The sequence below is a fragment of the Natator depressus genome, chromosome 9 (genome assembly GCF_965152275.1).
Source record: "Natator depressus isolate rNatDep1 chromosome 9, rNatDep2.hap1, whole genome shotgun sequence".
NCBI classification, from domain to species: domain Eukaryota; kingdom Metazoa; phylum Chordata; order Testudines; family Cheloniidae; genus Natator; species Natator depressus.
The window spans coordinates 75,785,509-75,810,703 of record NC_134242.1 but is presented as its reverse complement, the minus strand read 5'-3'; the positions used below and the strand labels follow the sequence as shown (position 1 = coordinate 75,810,703).

The window sequence follows — 25,195 nt, the reverse complement described above, 5'->3', positions numbered from 1 at the left end:
CAGCGCTGCCTGGAACCTGCATCCCGAGCCCCCTCCCACACTCTGAGCCCCTCAGCCGCAGCCCAGAGGCCCCTCCTGCACCCCAAACCCCTCAGCCCCGTCCTGCCCCAGAGCCCCCACACCAGCCTGGTGAAAAACGAGCCAGTGAGTGAGCTGAAGGGGGGGGGGGCAGAGCCTCCGACAAGGGGCGGGGCATGGGGCCGGAAGGACAGGCCACGCGGCGCCACAGGGCTCGTAAGGGCCGCCCAGCTCCCGAGCTGTTCCTTCTGGAGCCAATCGCCACCAGACACTCCGTCCCAACAGCCAACCCGAGCTCCCCCCGCCGCCGCTCTTGACCACGTGGCCCGCGGCCTGTTTCATGCTGCATCTAATTCCGAACCCGCCATTGATTTTTAAAATTTCACCAGTCACGAGGCGGCAGGTGTGTGCCGCGCGGGGGCAGTCCAAAAGAAGCAGCGGACACCGTGGCCAATCAGCGGGTAGGGCGGGGCGGGCGGGGCGCACCTGGCCGGAATCGTTCGGTGATTGGCGGCTGGTTCGACGAGGCGAAGCCAATGAGGAGCGGGGACAAGCTGGGCGAACCTGGTAGGGGCGGGGCGCGGCGGGACCTGCTACGCCAACTGCGTGTGGGGCCGCGAAGGGGTGGGGCCTTCGTCGGCACCTGTGTCTACCCGTCCGGCGCCTTCCGCTGCTGACGCCGGCTGGCGGCTCCCCAGCGCCCATGGAGCCTGTGCAGGTGCCCGACGCCGACGCCTTCCGGGCCTTCCAGGCTCAGTGCGAGGCGGAGCGCGGCTGGCAGAGCAGGTACAGCCGGGAGGGCGTCGGGGTGTGGGTGCAGCCGCCCCCGCCCGCCGGCCTCGCCGTGCACACGGTCAAGGTGAGCCGGGGGAGGCAGGAGGCTAGGCCAGGGCAGGGGACGCGGGGCAGGGCAGGGCATGGTGTGGGGGGTTAGGAGGGGGCGGGAGCCTGGCGGCCGCCTTGCACTCCTGGAGCTCCCCTGGGAGCGGCGCTCGCTGTGGGGGTCTGCTGGTTGGCCTCACGCCCAGATGTGGCACCGCAGGCAGCTCCACCCACCGAGAGTTTGACTATTTATAGTCCTGACTCCCTATTGCAAACTGAGGTCCACTGAACTCTGGGCCTGGACCCTAAAGCGGGGCGTCAGGGATCTTGTCACGTGGAGACAGAAACTGGGCACCAGAGGCGTTGCTGGGCTCCTGCCTGGGAAGGTGCTTGCTAGTGCCTGTGCCAGTTACTAGAGTAACTGATTAACTCTAAAATATGATAGTGGAGCCCCATCTGTGCTAATTGTCACCATCTCTTATGGGCTTTGGTGTCCCTTTTTCCTGGTATGCAATTCATGTGACCCTTGTCTTTGCCTTGTGACACATCTGTGATCCAGAGGCACTTGTCACTCCAGTGTCTGGGTGCCAGGAGTCTGATGTGAACTTCCCAAGAAAGTGATCAGTGAGCGGGATTAATTATTCTTCATATCCAGTAGTCTGCCCTGGTGATAGCCTTCCCCACAGGAGTCTTCTCTGCCCATGTGGTATAGAACTACATAGTGAGTGGTGGTGGAGTTGCACCAGCCTTGAGAGTGCAGTCTGAGTTATGCTTTCTCTGTAAATCATTGACCCATAATGACAAACACCACTGTAAGTGGGTGAAGTTTGGTAGAGGGTGATGGGATTGGAACTAGAGGTGCAGCTTCTCTGAACCAGTAACAGGAAAGCCATTCTTTCTGGGATCTCCCAGACCTGCTATCTCCCCAATGAATTCTGGTCAACCACAAGCCACGGAGTGGGCCTACTGTGCATCTCCACACTGGAGTCATCTGTGTAAGATTGGACACCTCCGCTTTCTGCCTGGTTGCTTCCATCTGGAGATTGGAACGTAGTGTCCAGCTCTGACTTGCTCTGCTCACATACTTCCCTTCTCCATTCTTCTACACCAACAAGTGTGGTAGTATCTTACCTATGGAAGCCTGTGCCATCTGCTTCTTGTTCATGATTCTGGTTGCTATGTGGACTGGGGTTTGTCTAGTTATGGGATAGAGCTTTTAACAGTGATCCGTTTACATTTCTGTTTCTGCTGAATGACTCAAGGGCAATAAATATTGTTACTTTGGAATGGATTCTCTGTCCTTATCCCTGTTTTTTTTATCTTAAGTGAGTTGCTTCCCTCTCTGTTCATCATTTTACCCTCACAGTGGGTTGATATTTGCAAAGTGTTTTGAGTGGAGGGTTTCAGTGTTTAGTAAAGGGGTGGTGTTTGCCTGGCTGACACACTTCCTCACAAGTGGGAGCCCAGCTGAGGATGAGGAGCTCTTCCCTACACATGGACCAAGTCAGCTACTCCAATTGGGAGGACGGGGGTGGGGGCAGGGTGGGTGCAACCAGCCAGTGTCCTGACTGTGGTCCTGCTCCTGCCTGCAGTGCCGCATTGACATCCAAGATGTGCCAGCGGAGACGGTATATGATGTGCTGCATGACATTGAGTATCGCAGGAAGTGGGACATGAACGTCATTGACACACACGACATTGCCCGTCTTGCCACCAATGCTGATGTGGGCTACTACGCCTGTGAGTGATTGGCTGAGTGTGGCAGTAGGTGTGATCAACCCCAGAGAATTGAAATCCTGAGTTAAACAAGTGGAGGCCCATCCAATTTCCTTGAGTAGGAAGGAGCAAAGACTGAGCCCATTCTGTATGCCCTGAATAGATACCATCTGGTCAGCAGTAGGGCAAGCTTCCCACACACCAACATGCCTCAGCCCAAGCTGGACTTTCTAATAGGAGAGGGGAGTTCAGTCCCCCGGGTTCATTTCATCCTTAGCAGCCTCAATAGAGATTCCAACAGAAGGGTCAGCTGGGCTCTTAGGAGATGAGGGGAGGCATTGGTGGCAGGATACAGAGAGATCACTAACCTCATCTGAGGGGCAAGTGCAGGCAAGGTAGAAACCCCTTATTGTGACTGCACTTCCTGCAACTCTTATCACTGGGTGAGTTGAAGTGACTTTGCTTCCTTCTTGGCTAGGGAAGTGTCCAAAGCCCTTAAAGAACAGAGATGTGGTGACACTGCGATCCTGGCAGGTTGTGGATAAATCTTACATGATCATCAACTTCTCTGTCAAACATGCGGTGAGTCGGGGGCAGGAAGAGTTTAATTACATGGACCCATGGTCTCCTGGGAATCTCAATAGTGCCTGCTTAGATGCCTCCTTGATGAATGACTCCACCCCACAGCTACAGTCATGAGCTGGGTGGAATTTGTCTGGGTTAAGGATGCTCTGTTGAGCAGAATGTGACTCTGGCTCTCATTAACCTGAGCTGCACTTGTTTATCTGCCACCCCTTACTGATGCCTTAGAGTGTATGTAGCCAGTCCCTGTGTCCCTTTGGGTGTGCGGGGACCTTTTATTATTGTGCAATATGAATTCACAGCTAACTCTTTACAGACCAGGCACCGTGTCTGAGCCTCTAGATTAGTCCCATTGCCCTGTGTGTATAGCACCAGATCTTAGAAAGAGTTCAGGGAAGGTGACAGGGTCTGAGTGTCTGATTTCACCATACAGCAATATCCTCCCCGAAAGGACCTGGTAAGGACTGTTTCTATCTTGGCGGGATACTTGGTGCAGTCGACTGGACCAAACAGCTGCACCTTGACTTACCTGGCTCAGGTGGACCCCAAAGGTAAGTCTGGGTCTGTATCCCTTGTGGGTGTGCAAGGGGATGAGGCAACTTCAGGTCTAGGTGAACAGAAATTCTACTCCCTTATATAGGACATAAGTTGCATTGCTTTCTTTCCACACACTTCCCTCCTAGGTATCCATCTAGGATCACTTTGCAACTTGCCATGGAGACGATCTTGCAGCTTGGCAATTGTACCCTGGTGAGGGGCTGGAGCATTGCGTGCGGTTGCATCCTGGCACAAATGCAGCATTTTTCTGCCATGGCTCACTAATAATTCTGTTTCTCCACCTTTCTTTCTTATGCATTAGGGAAACTGCCAAAGTGGGTTGTGAATAAAGCTTCCCAGTACCTGGCACCAAGGGTGAGTGAAGGCACTCCTGTGTAGTGGGTAATAAGGATCAACCATCGTTCATGGTTATAGGAAAGGGCTGGCAGTTAGTGGAGATCTACTAACTTGTCCTTAGACTTTCCAGCCCCTCTAACTTCCTAGTACGGGCCTGAGCAGTAGAAAGAATGGGGCATACTAGCTATCCTTGGATTTGATACTAGAATGTGCTGGCCTGGTTAGTCCAACATCTGACAATGACTGACCTCTGATACATCAGAGAGGTGAAAAACCTGTGCACAATGCTTTGTCTTGGGGTCCCCAGCTTCTGACCAGCGGACTCTGCATTCTGAGGTTTGGCATCCTCTGAGCTCTTGGAGTAGTGGGGAAGGCACAGGTCAGGATTGCAGGGCATAACTGTGGGGGAACCTATTTGGCATGAGGTGTAGTTGAGACACAAAATTGCAGCATGGGTCAGCATCCTGGGTTCTGTCCCCAGCTCTGTCACTGGACTTGACCAAGGTGTCACAGTGACTTTTTGGCTCAGCCTCCATTTCTCCATCTGTAAAATGGGGATAATAGCTCTCTGCCTTCTAGAGGAGAAGCAGCTGAAGCACAATGAGATCTTTAGATCTATTGAAGATGCTGATTGCTTATCCAAATGAATGGAAAATGCTCCTGTATGGAACTTTACAGTATTAGTCTGTCCATCCATGCACTCAAGTCTCCCCCCCTCACCCCACCTGTCTCTGCTAACTGCATAGCACCCACCCTTTCCCAAGCATTAAGTACATAAGAAAATGCGGGGGGTCTGGTAGTGGTCAGATTCTAGGCTGCTTCCATTTTCTTGGTCCCCTTTTCTGCTTTTGTCAGATGCTGAAGAAGATGCATAAGGCCTGCTTGAAATACCCCTCCTGGAAACAGCAGCACAATGTCAGTGTGAAGCCCTGGCTGTACCCTGAGCAGAACAAGCTCCCCACCATGATGCTGTCAGACCTGGCACTCCAGCATGCTGCCTCTCTGGAGAACATTGACGAGAGCAGCCTGTCGGAGGTGAAGGATGAGAGGGGAGACAACAGTGGCTCTGAGAACTGATGCTGCTTGGCTCTTTTCCAGGAGCAACACTGCACTAGACTGTTTTTGGACTCTTCCTGACAGTTTTACATTAAAGGGGGGAAATGTATTTTTATGCCCAGGGTTTGTAGTTCTTCCTATCATGACCCAAGAGACCATGTTTAGGCCTCAAGCACAGAGGGGTGTCTGTGGACAGTGGCTGAGTGGAGAGCTTAGAGTGCCTGGGGCCCATTGTGCTGACACAGCTATCGCAGTGAGCAGGGTAAATCTTGAGAAATTATCAGACATCTGATAGGATGGTATGAATTGCTTCTGCTTGATGATCCTTTCTGTCCTTTGACCAAGATCTGTTGCTTCATACGAAGGTAAAGATATCCATAATGCATCTGGCCAACTGTGCTGTGCTGCCTCTTGGTGGGAGTTGCTCCCTGAAGTGCTCATGCTGCCCCAGTCTGAGAGTTTTTGCCTGTGTATTCTGAGAGCCATTAAGAACTGGACAGCATTAGACCAAGTACCCTCCTATGGAAACGGGTAGCAGGAGTGAGTTTGGGGTGGACAGACATGCCTGCTTCCTGGGGCACTTCTGGGGGGAGAGGATAAACGTGTTTGCCTGTTCAGAGTTCATGTGATGCTACCTGTCAGAGCTGAGGAATTCAACTCCAGTGCAGGAGGGAGGAGTGTGCCCCAGAAAGGCCTTGAAGACTGACCCAAGTTTATTGCTGCTGTAACTCGAGATGTCACCCTGTTGCCCCAAGGCTGAACTTGACCCTAGCAAAGCAGGCTTGTATTGAATGGGGTGATGTGATAGGTAGCTGCAGCAGTGAAGCTGGAAAGGGATAGATGCAAATAAGCCTCAGGGAAGCAGGTTGGCTTTGTTGTCAAGGTGACAGGAAATGGACTTGGAGTGGTGAGAACTGGGCTGCCAAATGATTAAAAAGAAAATTACGATTAATCATGAGATTAAAAAGTCATGATTAATGGCAGTTTTAATCCCACTGTTAATATAATACCGCTTATTTAAATATTTTTGCTAGTATTTTTGGTTTGGTGTGTATTGGGGGAGTGCGGTCTCTTTAAGCATAGCACTCAGGAGCCTGAACACTTTTCAGCCAGCAGCAGCTATTGTCAGCAGAACTCACTCCTGAGCCGCCGCCAGCAGCAGACAGGCTCCCCCGTTCTCTGGCCCCAGCTCAGTAGTGACCAGCTACATGGGCAAGGGGAGGGGGATACCCCAACATCAGCCTCCCCACCCCCACTCTGCACAGGAGGCTGGCTCCCAGTCAGGAGCAGCTTGGCCAGGGGCAGCTCCATGGGGTGGAGAGGTGGGAGCTGCAGTGGAGGAGGGAGGCAGGAGATGGGGCACCCCTGCCCCAGAGGCATGCAGCAGCACCCCCTGAGCATGGTGCCTTGGGCAATGGTCCCCCTTGTCCAGCTGGTGGCTCCCTACCTGGCCACCACTGAGTCCCAGCTGCAGAGGTCTGCAATTAATGCTCATTAAAAAGTGTTAATTTTTGAGTTAATCACATGCATTAACTGAGATTATTTGACAGTTCTAGTAAGAACGTAAGTGGCCATACTGGTCAGACCAGAATACGTTTAGCCCAGTATCCTGTCTTTTGACAATGGCTGGTTCCAGGTGCTTCAGAGGGAGTGAACAGAACAGGGCAACTTATTGAATGATCCATCCCCTGTGGTCTAGTACCACCTTCTAGCAGTCAGAGGTTTAGGGACACCTAGAGCATGGTAAGGTTGACTGAGTCCTGGAGCTGAGAGGTGTAAAATGGATGGAGCTAGTGCTGCGCTTGAGGGTCCTGCTCTTAACAAATAGGATGAGCAGGTTGAATGTTCAGTGAGAATTTTTAGGGTTTATCTCTGGGTTTGTGTTTGTAGTCATCTGTGTGCAGGTAAGTTAGGGACAGCCGATGGGCCTCTAGCCATAGGCCCCTCAGTGATACTGACTGGAGTCTCTGTTAAAAGATCCTGTGCAAATACACTTGTCTGTGAGAGCATTGCTCAACCCTGCGAGGCCTATTTGCTCACTGCACTCTTCATTCTGCAACATATGGTCGGTGTTGGCTCTGAGAGGCTGGGTGTGGAATTGTTCATTGAACTTTCCCCCAGGATGTTTGCCCTTCTCAAGTAGGTGACACTACTAAAGCTAGAGATATACTAATCTTGCGGGCAGTTGTTGGATTTGTGGGGTGTGAGATTGGCTTGTCATGATAACAAACTGTTCCTTCTCCAAGCCAGTGAAACTGTGTCCATGAGTGCGCTATAAAGGCAAGTCAGTAGAAGGAAAGGGCATTGGCCCTGTGCAATACTTTAACCTCTGTGTGCTGTGGAAATGCCTTGGGTTCCTTGTCCCTAGGGCGCTATTCCTATTGGCAGCAGCTGGCCATGAGGCTGCCAGCTCATGTTAGGTTTTGATAGAAGATTGTTACTGAGAACAAGTCATTGTGTTAGTTCTGTCCTCCATTTTCACCTCCTTATTCCCTGGGTTGAGTCCAAAGTACTGGGGGTGGGGAGAAGAGTGGCTAACCCTGGCCTGTGGTGCAAAAGCTGGGCCTAGAGCTGCTCTTGTCCTGCAGTTTGACCCTTTTGAAGAGACAGTTCCAGTGTTGCTAACAGCAGTGGTTACTAGAACTTCCAGCAGAAGTGAGACTCACTCCTCCCGCCCCCAACCTGCTTGTGTTAAGTAGCACATCCCAGACTTCTTGTCAGAGAAAGTCAAACTGACTCAGTGTTTGGCTTGGTTTGCACTGGGGTTCCCACCTCTGGAATTGAACCAGTAATCACAATGGTGGGTGACTGTTAGAAAGTGTCCCTATATGTGCCATGGGTCCCTTTCAGTGCCTGCAGTTGCAGAAGTTAAGGATAGTGTTGCGCATAACTTTAGCCTCCAATGCTGATGTCTAGTGAGCTGTGCTCACTACTTCCTCCATGTGTGGGGTGGGTGGGTACAATTCATCAGACCACAATCACTTCCTGGGAGGGAATTAAAAGAGTACAGGAGCCAGACTTCAAAACTAACTTTTTTTTATTAAGACTTTTAGGTGCCTATAAAGTGATAGAACAAATTCCAGCCCAGGAAGGCAGACCTAGCCCCAAATCCTGTTTGGCAAGAGCAAAGAAGCTTTGAGGATAATGACACCACTGTTGTGCTTCATACCAAGTCGTCAACTGCTAAGAGAAACTGCAATAAGCTTCCCCATATAGGGCATGGTGGGTTCTCTTTCGTGTCAAACAACCAACATTCAGTTAATCCAGTAGCAGGTTGTGAGACCTGTCTACAGGGATGGAACATGAGGGATGAGTGCAGGTACCTCCCCTTATACAGCTGGCTGGGAGTCATAAAGGGAGAGAGTAGTAAAGGGATAAACGGTGTGATAGTGCACAATGAAGGATGTATCGTCAGTAAATAATATCCACCACATCAGCAGCAGGAAATGCTTAACAATGAAAGCAGCAGTGCCACACAAGGAGCCTAGCAGAACAACTGTGTGTGTTTGGTGCTAGACCACAGCAAGCATGATTTGAAAACCAGTCCCAAGAGTTACTCTACTGTTAAGTCATGACAGGATACAAGCATATGCCTTACTCTCAAAATCCAGGAAGATGGCTGGACAGACACACATACTGAAGTTCACTGGAGTTACCTCCTCTCTCTTCCCTGGATCCCAACCAACCCATTGTCCTAGAAAGGAGCAGCTCAGGGGAGGGTAGGGGTGGGGAGGATTTCTAGCCATGCCCATAAGAGGGGCTGAAGAGCCCGTTTACCTTCTAGAATTGGGGAAGATGCCAGTGTCAGGCTACAGCAAGTGGCTACCAGACAGGGAGAACGAGTCCATCTCCTATGCAGTAACTGGCCCCACCCATTCTCTTACCACAGAGCACTTGTTCCATTTAGGCTCGGGGGGGGGGGGGGAGAGTGCTACTGTGCTGTGAACAAGGTACAGGGCCTACTTTAAAGGAAACTCCAGTGGATAGTGAATCAGGTGGAGGCAGACAGCAGCTTGGCTGTGCCTTCTGCCAGCTACTTTCTCCCTCCACCACAGCAAGCAGTAGCTGCTTCATTCGTGTTGTACAATTTTGAAGTGCATGATGGGTAGGGCAAAAGACATTCAAGACCACACTGGAAAGAAAAAGCCTGCTCTGTGCTTGGCTTAGAATCAGCACCACAGCCCCCTCATCTTGTGCTCTAATTCAGACATGACAGGTTTCAGACATGGTGCATGTATACAGACCCACACTCTTTGGCCTCACACCTCATTGTTGAGATGGACAAGAGCTGCACCCCCTAAGAATCTCCTTTAAAAGAAGCAATCACATACTGGAACAGACACTCACTCCATGGATACAGGTCTGGCTAGAGAAGCCACCCTTCATGCCCCAGCATCCTCCATACCCCACTTCTCCATCAACCTCTGCAGCGCAGTGCCTGAGTCAGAAAGTGGAGTTTAGAGTCCAGCTCCCTATCCTGTCGCATCCTTGACTCCATGGTGTAAACAGCAGGAAGTAGTTGGGTCCATCAGTACAGAGAGCAGAGCTGGGATCTTGTGGAAGCTGAGGCTCATGGAACCAGTGGGATAGTCACACCTCTACCCAAAGCTAAAACTTGAAGGAAAATCTAGTTTAGTGTCAAATCTCCCCAATGCTGAGGAGAGCAGAGTCTTCTTGCTGTGACCCAATGAATTGCAGGGCAGAGCAGCCATTACTGGGGAGGACCCCATCAGGGACAGTGAACAGTTCTCTCCTTCTGCCTCTGGTAATCTGGAAAGGAAAAGCTGGCATTAGTGAGGCTGATAGAATAGGACAAACAGGAGAGAATGGGCTCAGGTGCTGCTATTTGACTGCAGGCATTGCTCTAAATGGAACAATGTCCTGTCAGTAGTGGGGAAATTGATGCTACTACAGTAAGGGTGACAGGTCTAAGGTCCAGCCTGAATACAACACTCACTGGACTCCTCTCTAGCAGTTGATTTTAATGAGATGGCATGTTTGTTGGCAGCTTAGCCACTTCATTCCTAAATTCCTCCAGCACTCTTGAAAGTAGAGCTAAATCTAGGGATTTGGTGTCCCTTAATTTGTCAACTTGTTCTAGCACTTCCTTTGACACTCCAGTCCAGACACGATCTTAACTAAGGTGAGGCACTATCTCACACCACCTTAGAATCATAGAATATCAGGGTTAGAAGGGTTTCAGAGTAACAGCCGTGTTAGTCTGTATTCGCAAAAAGAAAAGGAGTACTTGTGACACCTTAGAGACTAACCAATTTATTTGAGCATAAGCTTTTGTGAGCTACAGCTCACTTCATCGGATGCATACTGTGGAAAATACAGATGATGTTTGTGTTTATACACCCAATTCATGGAAAAAATGGGTGTTTATCACTACAAAAGGTTCTCTCTCCCCCCACCCCACGCTCCTGCTGGTAATAGCTTATGTAAAGTGATCACACTCCTTACAATGTGTATGATAATCAGGGTGGGCCATTAGAAGGGACCTCAGGAGGTCATCTAGTCCCAAAGCAGGACCAATCCCCAACTCGGTCTTCATGATGGAAGGTTTATGTAAAGAAATGACTTAGCTTCACTGCAGTATCCTCATCCTCTTTAGCTACTCTGATTTCCTGATAGAATTGTTGGGTCCAACATACTCTCTCAGGCATCCTACATCTCAGATTTAGAAAATGTCTTTCTGGTTGTGTCTCTGGCTATTTGCTCTAATTTCCATCCAATTTAACTGCCATAGTTTGCTTCTCTCTGATGGCCTCATTAGGGTTGGATTTCCATTTTCTGAAGGATACTTTTTTGGCTCAAATAACCTCTTGAACTTGTCATTTTACCACCTGGGTTTTTTCTTGCATCTTTGCACCTCTGTTGCTTAGCATGCAGTGTCCTAAGGCTTTAAAATTTGCTCATGTTGGTCAGTCTCCTTTTTAAAAAAATCTCCATTCTAAAGAGCCAGCACTATTTGGAATCTTTCCTCCCTTGAGAAAGTTTGTGTCCACTGTTTAAAGTTATTCAAATTATACCTAGTGAACCAATTTCTGACTTAAGTCTAAAATTGCTGCTTGTGTGCTCTAGAACTAGCTGTTCCAAGAACCTGTTTAAGCTGGTCAGTTTGTTTAAACTTTGTCTTGTTAGGATGTGACCAGTTTATATGCAGGTGCTTGATGTCACTTATTGTTGTATTTGACGAGTGTAAAATCTTGATCAAAGCCACAATAGTTTCTGATCAGGAGCCTGCTAGTCTAACCCTATGTTTGACTTTAGATTTTTAGTATTTGTCTAGCTGGAGTCAGCACAGTCTCTTGCTAGGATGCAAGGCATCAGGCTTCACAATCAGCATTTCAGAAGCAGCTAACAGGCACTTACTGTAGGGGAAGTAACGCACTCGCATGATTATCTCACGGGCAGTCTTCAAGATCTCGACAGCCTGGAAGCAGCAGCAAGGGAGTCAGTAAGTTAACAGATTGGGCTGGCAGAAATTAGTTCAAAGGGGCCTGCCCCAATGCCACCCTTCAAACCCAGCTGGAGGTTCCAACCTCCAGTATACAACTTGCACTGATTACTGCTGCTGCTCCCTTAAGTGCAATGCTTTAACATCCAATCAACTCTTATGGGTCAGGCCTAAACCGTAACACACTAAGGAAGGTATAGTGGGCTTCCCTACCCATCCTGTATCAGACTTGTGATGACCAATTCTGTGCTTTTTCCCATTTAGGGTTGCTCACTTCTTTAAATCAAGAGTGAGCTCTTACCAAATGATCCTTGTCTGTGAGATTCTTCTATTTTATAGGTGGAGATGGGAGCTATGAGTCAGGAATAGAACTAGGAATAGAGGTCTAAGAGCTTGCCTCCTAGACTTGCTCTACCTAGTGGACAAAGCTGTAAAGTAAATGTCACACTGCAGGTGAGTCCAGGCTGGGGTGATGCTGTGAGGGGGCAGGATCAGCTCCCCTCACTGCATGTCTCCTCCCTCAGTTCCCTTAAACCCCTGTCTCTCTATCAATCTCAGATTGTACAAGCAGTATATGATTCCCTTAGCAGCAGCTGGGGAAGCTCTCACCTTGCTGTGCTCAATGTCCTGGAAATCTACATCGTTAACTGCCAGGACCTGGTCTCCCTCCTGAAGCCCTGCTCTGTGTGCATCTGAGTCAGGGATCACCTGAAAATGGAAGAGAAGAGAGAGCCACGTCAGTCAAACCAACGTATCAGATTATGCAGAGCCACCAGTCCACAGTTCTCTCCCCAGCCAGATCAGGTCAGACCCTCAGAGCTCTGTAGTACCAGTCAGCCTCTATATTTCCCCTTCATGTTGTCCACCTCTGCTCCTCTCAGAAAACAGCAGGGTGTGGAGTTTGGGTCAGAACGAAGGTTCATTAGAGCTACAGGCCAGGTTGTCCCCAACTGCTGATCCTTTGGCAGTTGGTAGTTCACAGCAATGGGTTCTGGAGCTCCATGCAGTCTGAGTCAGCCCCAAATAGGTAAACTCTCTGCTGGTTTAGCTTGTCCAAAAAAATTACTAAAGCAGCTATTCAAAGTGGCAGAGAGAATGGCAAAGGGACTGATGTACCTTGGAGATGAAGATTCCCAGCTGGGAGGCCTTTCCTCCTCGAATGTTGAAGCCCAGCTGTGAGAGGAAAATAGGATTAATAGTTAAGTGGAATGTGAACTACTGCCAGCTACTGGGACTTCTGCTCCAGTGGCAGCAGGGGAAGGCCTTCAGAACCTGCAGCTGTTATCCATGGGGTCAGACAACACCCTGAAGTGTTCAGGGTCTCTATTGGTACCTTTATGGCAACCCTTGCACCCCCGTGAAACATCATCCCCATTTTACAGCGAGGAGTGGAGGTAGAGGTCAGTGGCCCCGTTGGAAAATTAACACCAAGCTTTTCTCAGTCCCAACCCTGTGCTCCAACCATGAGACATCCACTGTCTGGGCAGGATAAGTGTCAGTCATCACCCAAGAACAGGGCCAGCAGAATTCTCATGCCCTGGCTCCCAATTTCTAGGGGCAGTTTCAGTTTATTATCTAGGAAACATTTTAACAAGTGATAAAAGCAGGAGAGGGGGTCACCTGGTAGCAGGAGCCCCATTCCCAGGGACAGTAGGTTTGAATAATTTTTGGTGATGCCCAGAACGGGTTCAAGTCCCCCTGTTCCCCTCCCCACAAACTGTCTACAGTTCTGGGAGGGAATTTTGGCACTGGGTGCAGGCTCTGGGCTGGGAGTGCAACACTTACCTCAGATGGCTCCCAAAAGCAACCCACACACTCCTGTGGTAGCAGCTCCTAGGTGGGGGGCAGGAATCTCCTCATGCTGCTGCCTGCAGGCACCACCCCTGCAGTTCCCATTGGCCACAGTTCCAATGGCAGAGTTGGAGCAGAGGCAGCGTGCAGAGGCAGCCCCCACTCCCAGGGATGTGCCAGCTGCTTCCAGGAGTGGTGCGCTGCACGGAGCAAGGGCAGACAGGAAGCTGCTTTAGTCTTGCTGCGCTGCTGCTGGCGGTGGCAGGGGCCCTTTTAAATCACTTAGGGGCAGCAGTGGGGGCTGGGAGATGCTCTAGCGGAGGCGTGCAGGAGAAGCCAGGGGAGAGACCAGGCCATGAACATTGGTGGAGCCAAGCCCCCATGCTCTGAATATTCCTGGAGCATAGGCACCATGGGCCCATACAACTCACCACCCCTGCCTCCAAAATGTCTTCCTTAGCCTATGCAGAAGAATGATATCCTTCTCAGGGCATGGTGTGGGTTACCTCCTCCCTCCAACATCTATGTGGCCTGGTCTCCAAGCAGGATTTTTCACCTCTCAATGGAATGAGACTGTGATTGTTGCAGGACAAGGGCGTGGAGAGGTGAACCTGAACTATCCCCTTCACTGCCAACAGATTCCCTAGGAAGTGGTAGATGAAGATAGTATGTGTGGGTGACCCATACCTCCCCTCCCTTGAAGCTACCGGACAGTCACACCATGGTGCATTTTGTGACTTAAAGTCCTGGAGCGAAGCAAACCTGCCACAGCAAAACAAGAACATACTAAAGCAGCAGACTGCACACATTGATGCCAGGCCTCAACCAGCAGGCAACCCTATCTGGGCCTGTAGAAAAGGCTAGGGCTGTGCCCTGAGAGTTCTCACCTGAGCCCCAGGAGGCTTCTTCAGCACAATAGTGCGAGGCAGGTACTGGGTCAACTCATTATTGTAGTCAGGGTGGTAAACTCTCTGCAAAATACAACAGCCACTGTAAGAGACCTGAAAGCAGCAGGGAACATAATCCCCTAAAGGGGCTTTCTGCACCCTAGACAGGAATTCCATGCTATCACTGCTCAAGATGCACTTTGTGATACCTATGGTATACTGCCAAGTAAAAGTGGTGTGGCTGGTGGCCAGCAGGGATTCCTCATGTCATTGATATCAAGTGCTTATATACAGCTGTAGGAGATCCATCGCAAAGCCAGCTTACACACAGCAAGGCTACATTACCATCACCCTTCCCTTCCCCCCCAAAACACACACCATCATTTACTTGTTACCCCCACTTGGGTTATGTATGCTTTTCCAGGAAAGGTCTGTCTCGTCCTAGGTCTTTGTGCAGCACTCAACACAATGGAGACCGGACTCTGATAGAACAGGGGTGGGCAAACTTTTTGGCCCGAGGGCCACGTGCCAGTTGCAAAACTGTATGGAGGGCCGGGTAGGGAAGGCTGTGCCTCCCCAAACAGCCTGGCCCCCACCCCCTGACTGCCCCCCTCAGAACCCCCACCCCATCCAACCACTCCCTGTCCCCTGACTGCCTCCCAGGACCCTTTGCCCCTTATCCAAACCCCCCCCCCCGCCCCCTACCCCCTTACCATGCCGCTCAGAGCAGCAGGAGCTCACAGCCACGCTGCTGCGCTGCCCAGCAGGAGTGGTGGGCCAGAGCACTGACGGTGCAGCTGCGGGGGAGGGGGAACAGCAGGGGAGGGGACAGCCTCCCTGGCTGGGAGCTCAAGGACCGGGCAGGACGGCCCTGCGGGCCGTAGTTTACCCACCTCTGTGATAGAGCGTGCGTGTGCTACCACGCTACAAGCAGGGTAACAGCCTTTTTCCATCGGGGACAAGCAAGGATCTCTGCTGTCAGATGCAGGCTGTGAGGGGAGGGCAGTGCCAGGCAGAACTCAGCATCAACCTGGATTGTTGGTTGATCACATGTTAAACCACTATATATCAATATTAAAGGATGTGTTGAAGCAGGGGGTTAGACCCTGATTCTTCAGGGCTTTGACTGGGCCCTAAGCAGACCACATATCTTCTCAGCCAGTTCCTTATAAAAGGCACCATCTCTACCCCAAAAGTTAGGCTTTCTGGTCCACCCAAGAAACCCAAAGACCCAGCTGTTTAACTCAGAGGGCGAGGGCCAAATAAAGTTGTAACCTCAGCATCTCCTTTAATGGGCACAACAAAACTTTGCTCGATATGACACAATTACTGTAGATCAGTGTGTCTAGATGGGGGACCTGGGAGGACAGTAGGACATGTGGTTTCTTTTTCATCTAAAACACCTTGGCACAGCATCACTTCCTACACTCTGAAATGTTTGGTTCTTAATTGGCCCAGTAGTCAGGAAATGCTTTGGTCAAGTTTGGAAGAAATGGCTATGGGTGGAACAGGTTCCTTGCATTAGTCAAGGAGGCTGGGTGTGGTAGCCCTAAGCAAGGCAGATGACTGCCATTTTTACTCAAAGGATGCTCCTGTGATAGCCAGAGCAGGTCAGAAATCCGTGCAAATCAACCTAAACAAGCCCCAGCAGCTGCTGCAAATAGGAACTCCATGGTAATAAAGGGGGACTGCAACCACTATATTAAAACAGAAGGGAAGAGGACACCAGGCACACACAGAGGGGCAAGTTTCAAAAGATTATTGGAAGAGTTAAAATGTATCCTTTTAAAACAGATTTTTTTCTGTCATTAATTATGCCTGAGGTAACCAGTAAAAATAAACTTTATAATCTTGTTTACTTTTTGTGCTTCTTGTTATTTGTATGGAAAGATTAGATTAGGAAGTTTGTGGTTCTAGTGAATTTTGCTTTAGATTTCTCCTGTACTCAATACTGTGAACACTGCAAAACAAGATTTAAAACAAAACATGACTTTCACTAAATATTTTATTTCAGGGAAGGTTCTAGCACCATCAAGTTATGGCTTGTAAGGTAAGTGCTAGTTCAGCTTTCTGATTTATTGGAGGTTTAGCTCTTATTTAGGCCCCTGTCCTGCAATGAGTATGCCTAAATCTCTGTACTAATATGAGCCTCCATTGTTTTTAATTGAGTTCCATGCAGAAGTCCATCTGCTATTGTAGGATGAGGACCTTGAATTACATGCTCCTGGGGCAGAGCACTTGCGGTCTTAGCCATCTGTAAGGCAGAGCAAGTTGTTGGTGTAAAACGAAGCAATATTTGACAAAAAATAGTTGATGCTTACCTTTAAAAAAAAGGTTACAGCCCATTCTAATAGCTACTTTCCATCCAATCTGCATCTCAATCTGCCCAACCTGACAAAGGTTTAGTAAATGCTTAGCTAATTTTAAGAGAATCACTGGCACCACCTACAGCTGTAAAGGTTTAGAAGAGATTTCGGAAGACTGCCCCATGGTTAAGCCACGGCAGCTCGCCCAGCACCGAGCTCGCAGAGGAACCATTATTTCCAGTTCGAGCCCAGTGGAAATACTGCCTCCCTTGTAACGAGTGTCCCCGGGGCCCAGCAGCGCGTTTTTCAGAGCGCTGGGAGCCAAGCACTGACCTCGTGGGGAGGGATCCAGGCCGGCGGGTTCTCATAGGCCGGCAGGAAGACGACAGGATAATCGTCATAGGGGATCCTGCTGTCCATCGCGGGAGCGGCTCTGCAGGGAGAAAGCGCGGCGTCCCGTGAGTGGCTGGACCACTGAACCCCGAAGCCACCCCCACCCCACGGCCAGCCCGCGGCGCTTCCACCTACGGCGGGGCGAGAGCAGGCTCCTGGCTGCCCCCCGCGCACATCCCAGCTTTAGTCTCAGCCGATGGGGCCCAGCCCGCCGCACCGATGGCGGAGAAGCCCCCTCCAACACCCCGCAGGCCCGCCAGAAGGAGCCCGCCCCTGTACCCCCCTCACCGTCCGGTTTCGTCGCCTCGCACCCCCAGCACGATCATGTGACCGTGACCCACAAAGATCACGTGACGAAGCGCGAGTCGATGACGCTATCCCTCGGTGCTGCCCCGGTTACATGTAGGAGCGCGTCTCTTCCCGTACGTGGTGACGTATCGCGTCGTGGCTCTGCCATTGGCGGGCGGGGCGGGTTTGAATGTTGGCGGTTAAAGCTCCAGGACAAGGGGAAGGGTTACTAAGTGGTGGCCGAAGGCTCAGGCAGGCGGCGGTTCCCTTCCGCACCAGCTTCCCGCGGCCCTGCTGACTTGGGGCGCCGGGCTTGGGCTGCTGGCGCCTGGTCGTTGTCACGGGGCCTCCGCGAAGGCAGGTATCTCTCCCCCGAACGGCCCGGGAGCTCTGCGGCCCGGCCCAGGGCCGGCTTGTTCTCCGGAGCCGCTCAGGCCCGCGGGTGGCGGGATCCGAGCTCTCCCGGTGTTGGCTCGCTCGGGGGCCTGGGCTGCCCCCACGGCGTCCCCGTGACCCTCTGAGCGCGGGGCGGGCGGAGCTGGGCAGGGCCTCCCGGTGCAGAGCTCGGCCGTGTCCCCCGCTGGCTTCCCCACGGGGCCTCGCCTCAGCCCCTCGGAGTTAGAGAAACGGGGGTACAGCTAGGAGCAGCCTCCGCCGCCCCGGCTTGGCTGAGCCGCCGCCCCCCCCGGCAGGAGCGGAACCGTCTCCGTGCTGGGAGGCCCCTGCAAGCACCACGGGCCGCTCGCCGTCGCCTCCCGCCCTTGTTCCGCGCTACACGGCTTGAGGCAGTGGAGCCCCGTGCCGCGGCCCCCGGCGCTAGAGCTGCCTGAGTCAGCCCAAGCCTGGGATTGTCATAGAATATCAGGGTTGGAAGGGACCTCAGGAGGTCATCTAGTCCAACCCCCTGCTCAAAGCAGGGCCAATCCCCAATTTTTGCCCCAGATCCCTAAATGGCCCCCTCAAGGATTGAACTGACAACCCTGGGTTTCGCAGGCCAATGCACAAACCACTGAGCTATCCCTCCCTTTGTTGGCTTCCCTCCAATGAGTGTTTTATGAATGGTTTTGAGCTTTCTTCCTGGTCGGTTTGTCACGATTTCTCCGTGGGAAGCTTTGGGGCAGGCAGTGCCATGTCTGTTGATGGTGTGGCATGATGATGCTCTCTTACAGAAGGGGCTCTGTTACTATGGTGACTGGACACAGAACGGGTGCAAGACACTGAGGCTCAGGGAAGTGAAGGTTGTACAGCACGTCAGCATCGTTTAGGGAATAGGGAGGCGAAAAGCTGCTCATATCTCTCCAGAGCCTCAGGTGACACAAATCCTTCTTTCTTCCTGTTAAAACTGATATTTTTATCAGCTGTACTATTTTTCCTAACAAACAAAAACCTCCTTTCCAACTAAATAGCAAGGGGTGGGGGTTACATTTTTGGGATCCAGGACAATAGCATCTGCTGCAGACACCTACTAGCAGAATATTGATGAGAGATTGCAGCAAAGTCTACAGCAATCCTTGACCAGAAGTGTAGCCACCACCTGCTGCTGAGGAGAGAGAATTGGGTCTTTACTACTCCACATGTTCCTAGCTTTAGTGTTTTTTCTTTCTGTTGCTGTTCATCCTTTTTCCAAGCATTGAAGCACTTGGAGGAGAGGAAGGTGATCAGGAACAGTCAACATGGATTCACCAAGGGCAAGTCATGCCTGACCAACCTGATTGCCTTCTATGATGAGATAACTGGCTCTGTGGATATGGGGAGAGTGGATGTGGTATATCTTGACTTTAGCAAAGCTTTTGATACCGTCTCCCACAGCATTCTTGCCAGCAAGTTAAAAAAGTCGATTGGATGAATACACTATAAGGTGGATAGGAAGCTGGCTAGATTGTCAGGCACAATGGGTAGTGATCAACGGCTCAATGTCTAGTTGGCAGCCGGTATCAAGTGGAGTGCCCCAGGGGTCGGTCCTGGGGCCGGTTTTGTTCAACATCTTTATCGATGATCTGGATGATGGGTTGAATTGCACCCTCAGCAAGTTTGCAGATGACACTAAAATGGGGGGAGAGGTAGATACGCTGGTGGGTAGGGATAGGGTCCAGAGTGACCTAGACAAATTGGAGGATTGGGCCAAAAGAAATCTGATGAAGTTCAACAAAGACAAGTGCAGAGTCCTGCATTTAGGAAGGAAGAATCCCATGCACCGCTACAGGCTGGGGACCGACTGGCTAAGCAGCAGTTCTGCAGAAAAGGACCCGGGGGTTACAGTGGATGAGAAGCTGGATATGAGTCAGCGGTGTGTCCTCGTTGCTGAGAAGGCTGACTGCATATTGGGCTGGATTAGTAGGATCATTGCCAGCAGATCGAGGGAAGTGATTATTCTGCTCTGTTCGGCACTGGTGAGGCCACACCTGGAGTACTGCATCCAGTTTTGCTCCCCCCATGCTACAGAAGGGATGTGGACAAATTGGAGAGAGTCCAGCAGAGGGCAACAAAAATGATTAGGGGGCTGGGGCACAAGACTTACAAGGAGAGACTGAGGGAACTGGGGTTATTTAGCATGCAGAAGGGTGAGGGGGGATTTGATAGCAGCCTTCAACTACCTGAAGGGGGGTTCCAAAGAGGATGGAGCTAGGCTGTTCTCAGTGGTGGCAGATGACAGAACAAGAAGCAATGATCTCAAGTTGCAGTGGAGGAGGTCTAGGTTGGATATTAGGAAACACTATTTCACTAGGAGGGTGGTGAAGCACTGGAATGGGTTACCTAGGGAGATGGTGGAATCTCCATCCTTAGAGGTTTTTAAGGCCCAGCTTAACAAAGCCTTGGCTGGGCTGATTTAGTTGGTGTTGGTCCTGCTTTGAGCAGGGGTTTGTTCTAGATGACCTCCTGAGGTCTCTTCCAACCCTAATATTCTATGATTGTCAGAGTGAAATTACCTGATTCTGGTTAGTTAAAGGCTAGCCCTGAAATTCTAATTTGCAGTCATCAAACCAATCAAGTTGTCATTAGTTACTTTGGTCCTTGGAACAGCTTTGAGCAGCAGAGGCTTTGGAGGTATGTTTATGTGCTTGGGTAGGTGATGCTGCTTCAGGTCACTTACAGCAGGCTGTCTTTACAATTCTGAAGGCTTGTCTACATTACAGGTTATGTCAGCATTGTGCTGACATAAGCATTGGAGTGGATGGCACAACATTGCTACCACCTCTCATGGAGGTGGTTTTATTATGCTGATGGGAGAGCTCCCTTCTGTCAGCATAGTGTGTCTTCACCAGATGCACTATGCCACTTTAGTGCTTCTCGTGTAAATGAGCCCCAAGTGTCCTAAGATCTAATTTTGAAGTGAAATGTTAAATTATTCAGAAACTGCTAACTTAGGGTTTCTCACTCTCTCTGGGTAATCTTTCTTTGTGCAGTGAATGTGATATAATGGATCATAGACTCTTTCCAACTTATGCCAGTTGTAAACAAACACCAGTGCAGACTGTGTGGAAGCTGAATGTGTCTTAATGCCCAGAGTGGCTGTCAAGCCTGATAAAGGAAATCCAGCTGATGATACTTACAGTGAGACACACTTAACTCTATGTCTTTGGTTTTTTTAGGGAAGCTATTGTAATCTGAAATGGTGAAAGAGGATGAGAAAGTGATTCCTGTGCGTGTGGTACTCCGCTGCCGCCCCTTGGTCCCCAAAGAGATCAGTGAGGGATGCCAGATGTGTCTATCCTTTGTGCCTGAGGAACCACAGGTAAGTAAATGATGTCTTGACTATGAAGGGTCAAAATCTTTCACTTACTAGAATCACTCTATTGACGTCAGTGGTATTTCTGTAGACTCGCACCATTGTAAATGACCTGAATTTAGTATCGAGTAAATTAACCCATAAACTGCAGTGTATGTGTCACTACCTGCTTTCTCATCTTTCCCACAGGTGATTGTAGGCAACGATAAATCCTTCACATATGATTTTGTGTTTGACCCATCTGCTGAGCAGGAGGAAGTTTTCAATAGATCTGTTGCCCCTCTGATACGGGGCATCTTCAAAGGTGAGAGCCTGTTGGATTGTTCATAGTAACTAAGTGAAATCTCTTTTTAAAAATGCTGTCAGTTGTGGTCAGGGTGGCATTCCAAAGTCAAGTGAAACAGGAAAAGATCCTGTCAAGCCAGGAAAGATCACTTGGTTATCCACTCTGATTTCCCTCACCCACCATACCTTTCCATGTTAACAAAATGCTTTTCTGATTAGAAATCAATCCCAGGCTGAAGTGGTGAGTGCTAAATCCTGCCTATTTACTGCTAGCATGGTATTCCACTGGGCCACCAAGATGAGTTGTGCAGTCTCACTGGGCTTCAAGGAAAGCAAAAATGGATGGACTGACTTAAAACACCAGGATTATGTTAAGATCCTTTATGATTGTTTGTTTGATCTGCAGTCCGACACTTGAATGTTATATGCTTCAACTTTGAAACTGGTTACCTAAGATGTTGTGGGGAGGGGAAGGTTGACAGAGCAGTTAAAAATTGTTTCTGGCATCTTTAGTCGGAACCATAAAATTAGGCTTAATTAACAAATCTCACCTCATACTTCATAGTCCAGATAAGGCACCTGGTTCTGTTCAGCTTTTTGTTCTTGATTTAGCAGACTATGAATTGTGCATTTATGCTGTGTAAACTGAATGGGTGAGTGGCAATGCTTCTCTGAATTGGAGATTCTAGCTTCTGAGGACACTTCACACGGAAGCATACTAGGATGCTCCAATCTGACAAGGTCTCTTCTTAGATGATCCCATCCTCCTCCTGATTCCAGGCATTCTCTACTTCTTCAGGGTATAATGCTACTGTCTTGGCGTATGGACAGACAGGTTCTGGAAAAACATATTCTATGGGAGGGACTTACACTGCTGATCAAGAGCATGAACCTACTGTTGGGGTCATTCCTCGTGTTATCAAACTGCTCTTTCAGGAAAAAGAACAGAGGCTGGAATGGGAATTCACCCTGAAAGTCTCTTATTTGGAGGTAAAAGCTATTTACAGTTTCAAAATATCTGGAATTAAAAGCAAACTTTGTAATAAAGTGAGGCTTAAATAGGTCAAATTCTTCAGGCAGCCGGGCTTATTAAAATCGAAGCCTCAGGTCACACACTATGTTGGAGTCTTGGTTGGGACTGAAACCAGATTCAACTAGGCTCCTAGTCTTTTTTTAAATCATAAAGCCTCCTTATTGTGGTTATTTAAATAGTCTGGTGTGGGGGTTTTTGTTTTTTTTTCCCCTTCTATTTTTCTTTTGTAACACTCCAGTGAGTAGGGTTGTGGCAGCTGAACCAGGAGAGCTGGTATAAAGGGGAATCTAAAGGACTTTAGAAAGGGACCTATAACTTCTCATGAACGAAAGCCTATGTAGCAGATGGGTGTCCCTTGCCTCTGTTTTTCAGAAGCTGGGAATGAACGGCAGGGGATGGATCACTTGATTACCTGTTCTGTTCATTCTCTCCAGGGCACCTGGCACTAGCCACTATCGGAAGACAGGATACTGGGTTAGATGGACATTTTGCCCTACTGGGTCAGACCATTCTTATGGGACTGCATGCTTTCCTGATCAGTGTGCAGATCTGGCTACTAAGTCTAACCTTTTATGCGTGCTACCTGGGACACAGTTCCTAGAATGTTCTGTTGTAATCTATAATGGGGATAGGACTACTGCATTTCTTCCTAGAGCAGTGGTTCTCAAACTTATTTGATCAATGCGTCCCCCCACCCCCCTTTGTGTCTGTAGACGTTTACGCAACAAGTACATATACCACCACACAGCTCTGAATGCAGAGCGGAGAGCAGCGGCTGTTGGAGGGGTGCCCAGCTCTGAAGGCAGTGTGTGCCAGCAGCAGCACAGAAATAAGGCTGACAATGTGAAAAGTGAGATTTGTCACTTTTCACAGTAGACTTAGCGCCCCATTGCCACCTTTGCTTCTGCCACCCTGGTGCTTATAGCCAGAGCCCCGCCACCTCCTGGTGAGGGATTGAGGGAGAGACTGGGGAAGGAGAGCCTGAGCCTGTGTGGCGCGGCTCTGCTCTGGCTGTCCCCTTTATCCCTGCCTCCTAGGTGTGCACAGCCCTTCTTCATGAGCCCCAGCCACCTGGGGCTGACAGCCAGAGCTCTTTCCCGCCCCCCCCCAAGAAGCACACAGCTCTCTCCTCCCTTGACATATTCCCACGCCTCCCTTGGAAGTCCCACCCCATGGTTTGAGAACCGCTGTCTTAGAGAGATTTGCCTCAGATGAGCAAGGAGCATCTCCAGCATCACACTCTTCTCTTTTGGGAATTGGGGTTCTCAGGCTTGTAGAACTTCTGTCACTGAGGAGCCAATGGGGAATGGAGAGTGGGGCACATGTGTAAGAATTTAATTTAATAAAACACAACTCCTACTCACAGGACTGGGGCCAAGTTAAATCTGCATGTCTTAGTGAGTAAGATGTGTGCAATATCTTGCAAAGTTAGCATGGTTCAGCGTAACCCTTTATTGTCCCTCATGCTCCATGCCCACTTCCGCCTGGACCACTTGTTCTGAGCTTCTGTTCAAATACCTTCAGATCTACAATGAGGATATTCTAGACCTGCTGTCTCCATCTAGAGAACGATCTCAAATCAGCATACGGGAGGACCCCAAAGAAGGCATAAAGGTGCGTTGTTCCCACAGAGGTGGGCACACTGGGAGGTGGGAGAGGTCAGAGTCCAATGTTTCAATCAAACCCAGACACACTTTTGCAATTCATAATCTTGCTGTCTCAGATTCTCTCTCATGCTTTACTCTGGCTGGTCGCTGATACAAAAGAATGCTGACTTCCAACTCTTTTCTAAATTAAATGTCTGGGGATTCTCAAACCTGCTCTGCGGTGACTTCATTAGGATCTAGATTTCAGACCACAGCTAGTTAAAGCTCTCAGTGAACTGATAACATTAACTCAAACCCTGATTTTATTTAAAGTAACACATTACTGCAGTTCCTGAAGCCAAACTTCCTTGCTGCATGCCTTCTCCAAACTCAAAAGGAGGAAAGCTACAGCAAAATGGCCATGGCAGGCACTGGCTATAGATATGAAACTAACTTCTGTCTCTAAGTCCCCCAGAGAAGGCCTGAAGTCCATAGATGGGTTTGGGGTACAGTGTAGGGAAAGTTTTTTGTGCTGCTGTTTCATCCTGCATCTGTTCTATGGATAAACTAGCTTTTGTCTCCAGGGCTTGTCAATCATACTTCATTAACATGAAACTCCATTTCCAAATGGTGGGTGGGTTGCTGAGTGCCATACTTCCAAAAACCTTGGGCATATGTAGTATCTGTGTTCTAGATGGATGCCTGGAACAAAGGTTCTCTTATGCAGCTTTGTATGCTGGCACCTTCAGAGGATTTGCTTCTGTATTTTAGATGAGGCATGACTCATGTTAGTGGCAGCATACTGGGCTCCTAGATGGCAGTTAGATATGCCTACTTATAAGCAGTTAATACAGCTCTTAGTTAGCACAAATTTGGACCCCTTGGTGAGCATTAATCTCTTTCTGGTAAAGTCTGTTAGACTACAGCAGAGTGCAAATGTGTGTTTCTCCTTTGCTAGTTGTGGTCACAGTGGGATGGAAGCAGGGACTTGGTCTGAGACATAAGTACACATCTGTAATGTAGTAAGTGAAGGCTGAATATTGAGAGGCAAGAAAACGAAACCAGATTCTTCATTCTTGGCACAGATTGTAGGATTAACAGAACGGGATGTGGCGTGTGCCCAAGATACCGTCCTCTGTCTGGAGCAGGGAAACAATTCCAGAACTGTGGCCTCTACAGCTATGAACTCTCAGTCCTCGCGGTCCCATGCAATCTTTACCATTTCAATCGAACAGAGAAAGAAATGTGACAAGTAAGAAAGCGAGAACTCCTTCGGTAACAGTTCTGATTCAACCCTGTCTCTTGTCAGTCTGAGATTTCATACTTGCCTATCAAAAGGTAACCTTTT

The 25,195-nt window shown here is 49.7% G+C and overlaps 2 protein-coding genes and 1 pseudogene across 4 annotated transcripts in view; 2 read left to right on the top strand and 1 right to left on the bottom strand.

Moving 5' to 3' along the window:
- The first annotated feature begins 554 nt into the window (after window positions 1-554).
- Window positions 555-5,904, top strand: LOC141994260 (START domain-containing protein 10-like; annotated as a pseudogene).
- Window positions 5,905-8,120: 2,216 nt separating this feature from the next.
- Window positions 8,121-17,353, bottom strand: PDZD11 (PDZ domain containing 11). The gene is made up of 7 exons (XM_074964499.1): window positions 17,217-17,353; window positions 16,869-16,968; window positions 14,230-14,313; window positions 12,668-12,724; window positions 12,161-12,259; window positions 11,467-11,527; window positions 8,121-9,858 (listed from the first exon to the last, which is right to left on the bottom strand). Exons 1-7 carry the CDS (start codon window positions 17,252-17,254, stop codon window positions 9,818-9,820), a joined length of 480 nt encoding a protein of 159 aa, XP_074820600.1. The 5' UTR covers window positions 17,255-17,353; the 3' UTR covers window positions 8,121-9,817.
- A 51-nt stretch (window positions 17,354-17,404) lies between these two features.
- Window positions 17,405-25,195, top strand: part of KIF4A (kinesin family member 4A) — a 40,244-nt gene continuing 32,453 nt past the window's right edge. The window contains exons 1-7 of one of the 3 annotated variants that reach the window (XM_074964491.1): window positions 17,405-17,573; window positions 18,386-18,526; window positions 20,807-20,949; window positions 21,133-21,247; window positions 22,028-22,218; window positions 23,786-23,875; window positions 24,933-25,099. In XM_074964491.1, coding sequence (XP_074820592.1) covers window positions 20,827-20,949; window positions 21,133-21,247; window positions 22,028-22,218; window positions 23,786-23,875; window positions 24,933-25,099 — 686 coding nt within the window. In that variant the 5' untranslated portion in view covers window positions 17,405-17,573; window positions 18,386-18,526; window positions 20,807-20,826. Of the gene's footprint in view, window positions 17,578-18,385; window positions 18,527-20,806; window positions 20,950-21,132; window positions 21,248-22,027; window positions 22,219-23,785; window positions 23,876-24,932; window positions 25,100-25,195 lie in introns of all 3 variants that reach the window. The other 2 variants (XM_074964492.1, XM_074964493.1) reach the window with 2 other exon arrangements.

Bases quoted from the DNA above. Each gene is read 5' to 3' on its own strand.
- PDZD11 (XM_074964499.1), bottom strand. From the start codon at position 17,254: ATGATCGTGCTGGGGGTGCGAGGCGACGAAACCGGACG. The intron at 16,969-17,216 runs GTGAGGGGGGTA...TTCTCCCTGCAG, and splicing joins CGAGGCGACGAAACCGGACG to AGCCGCTCCCGCGATGGACA. The intron at 11,528-12,160 runs GTGAGAGCTTCC...TGCTGCTTCCAG, and splicing joins AGGACATTGAGCACAGCAAG to GCTGTCGAGATCTTGAAGAC.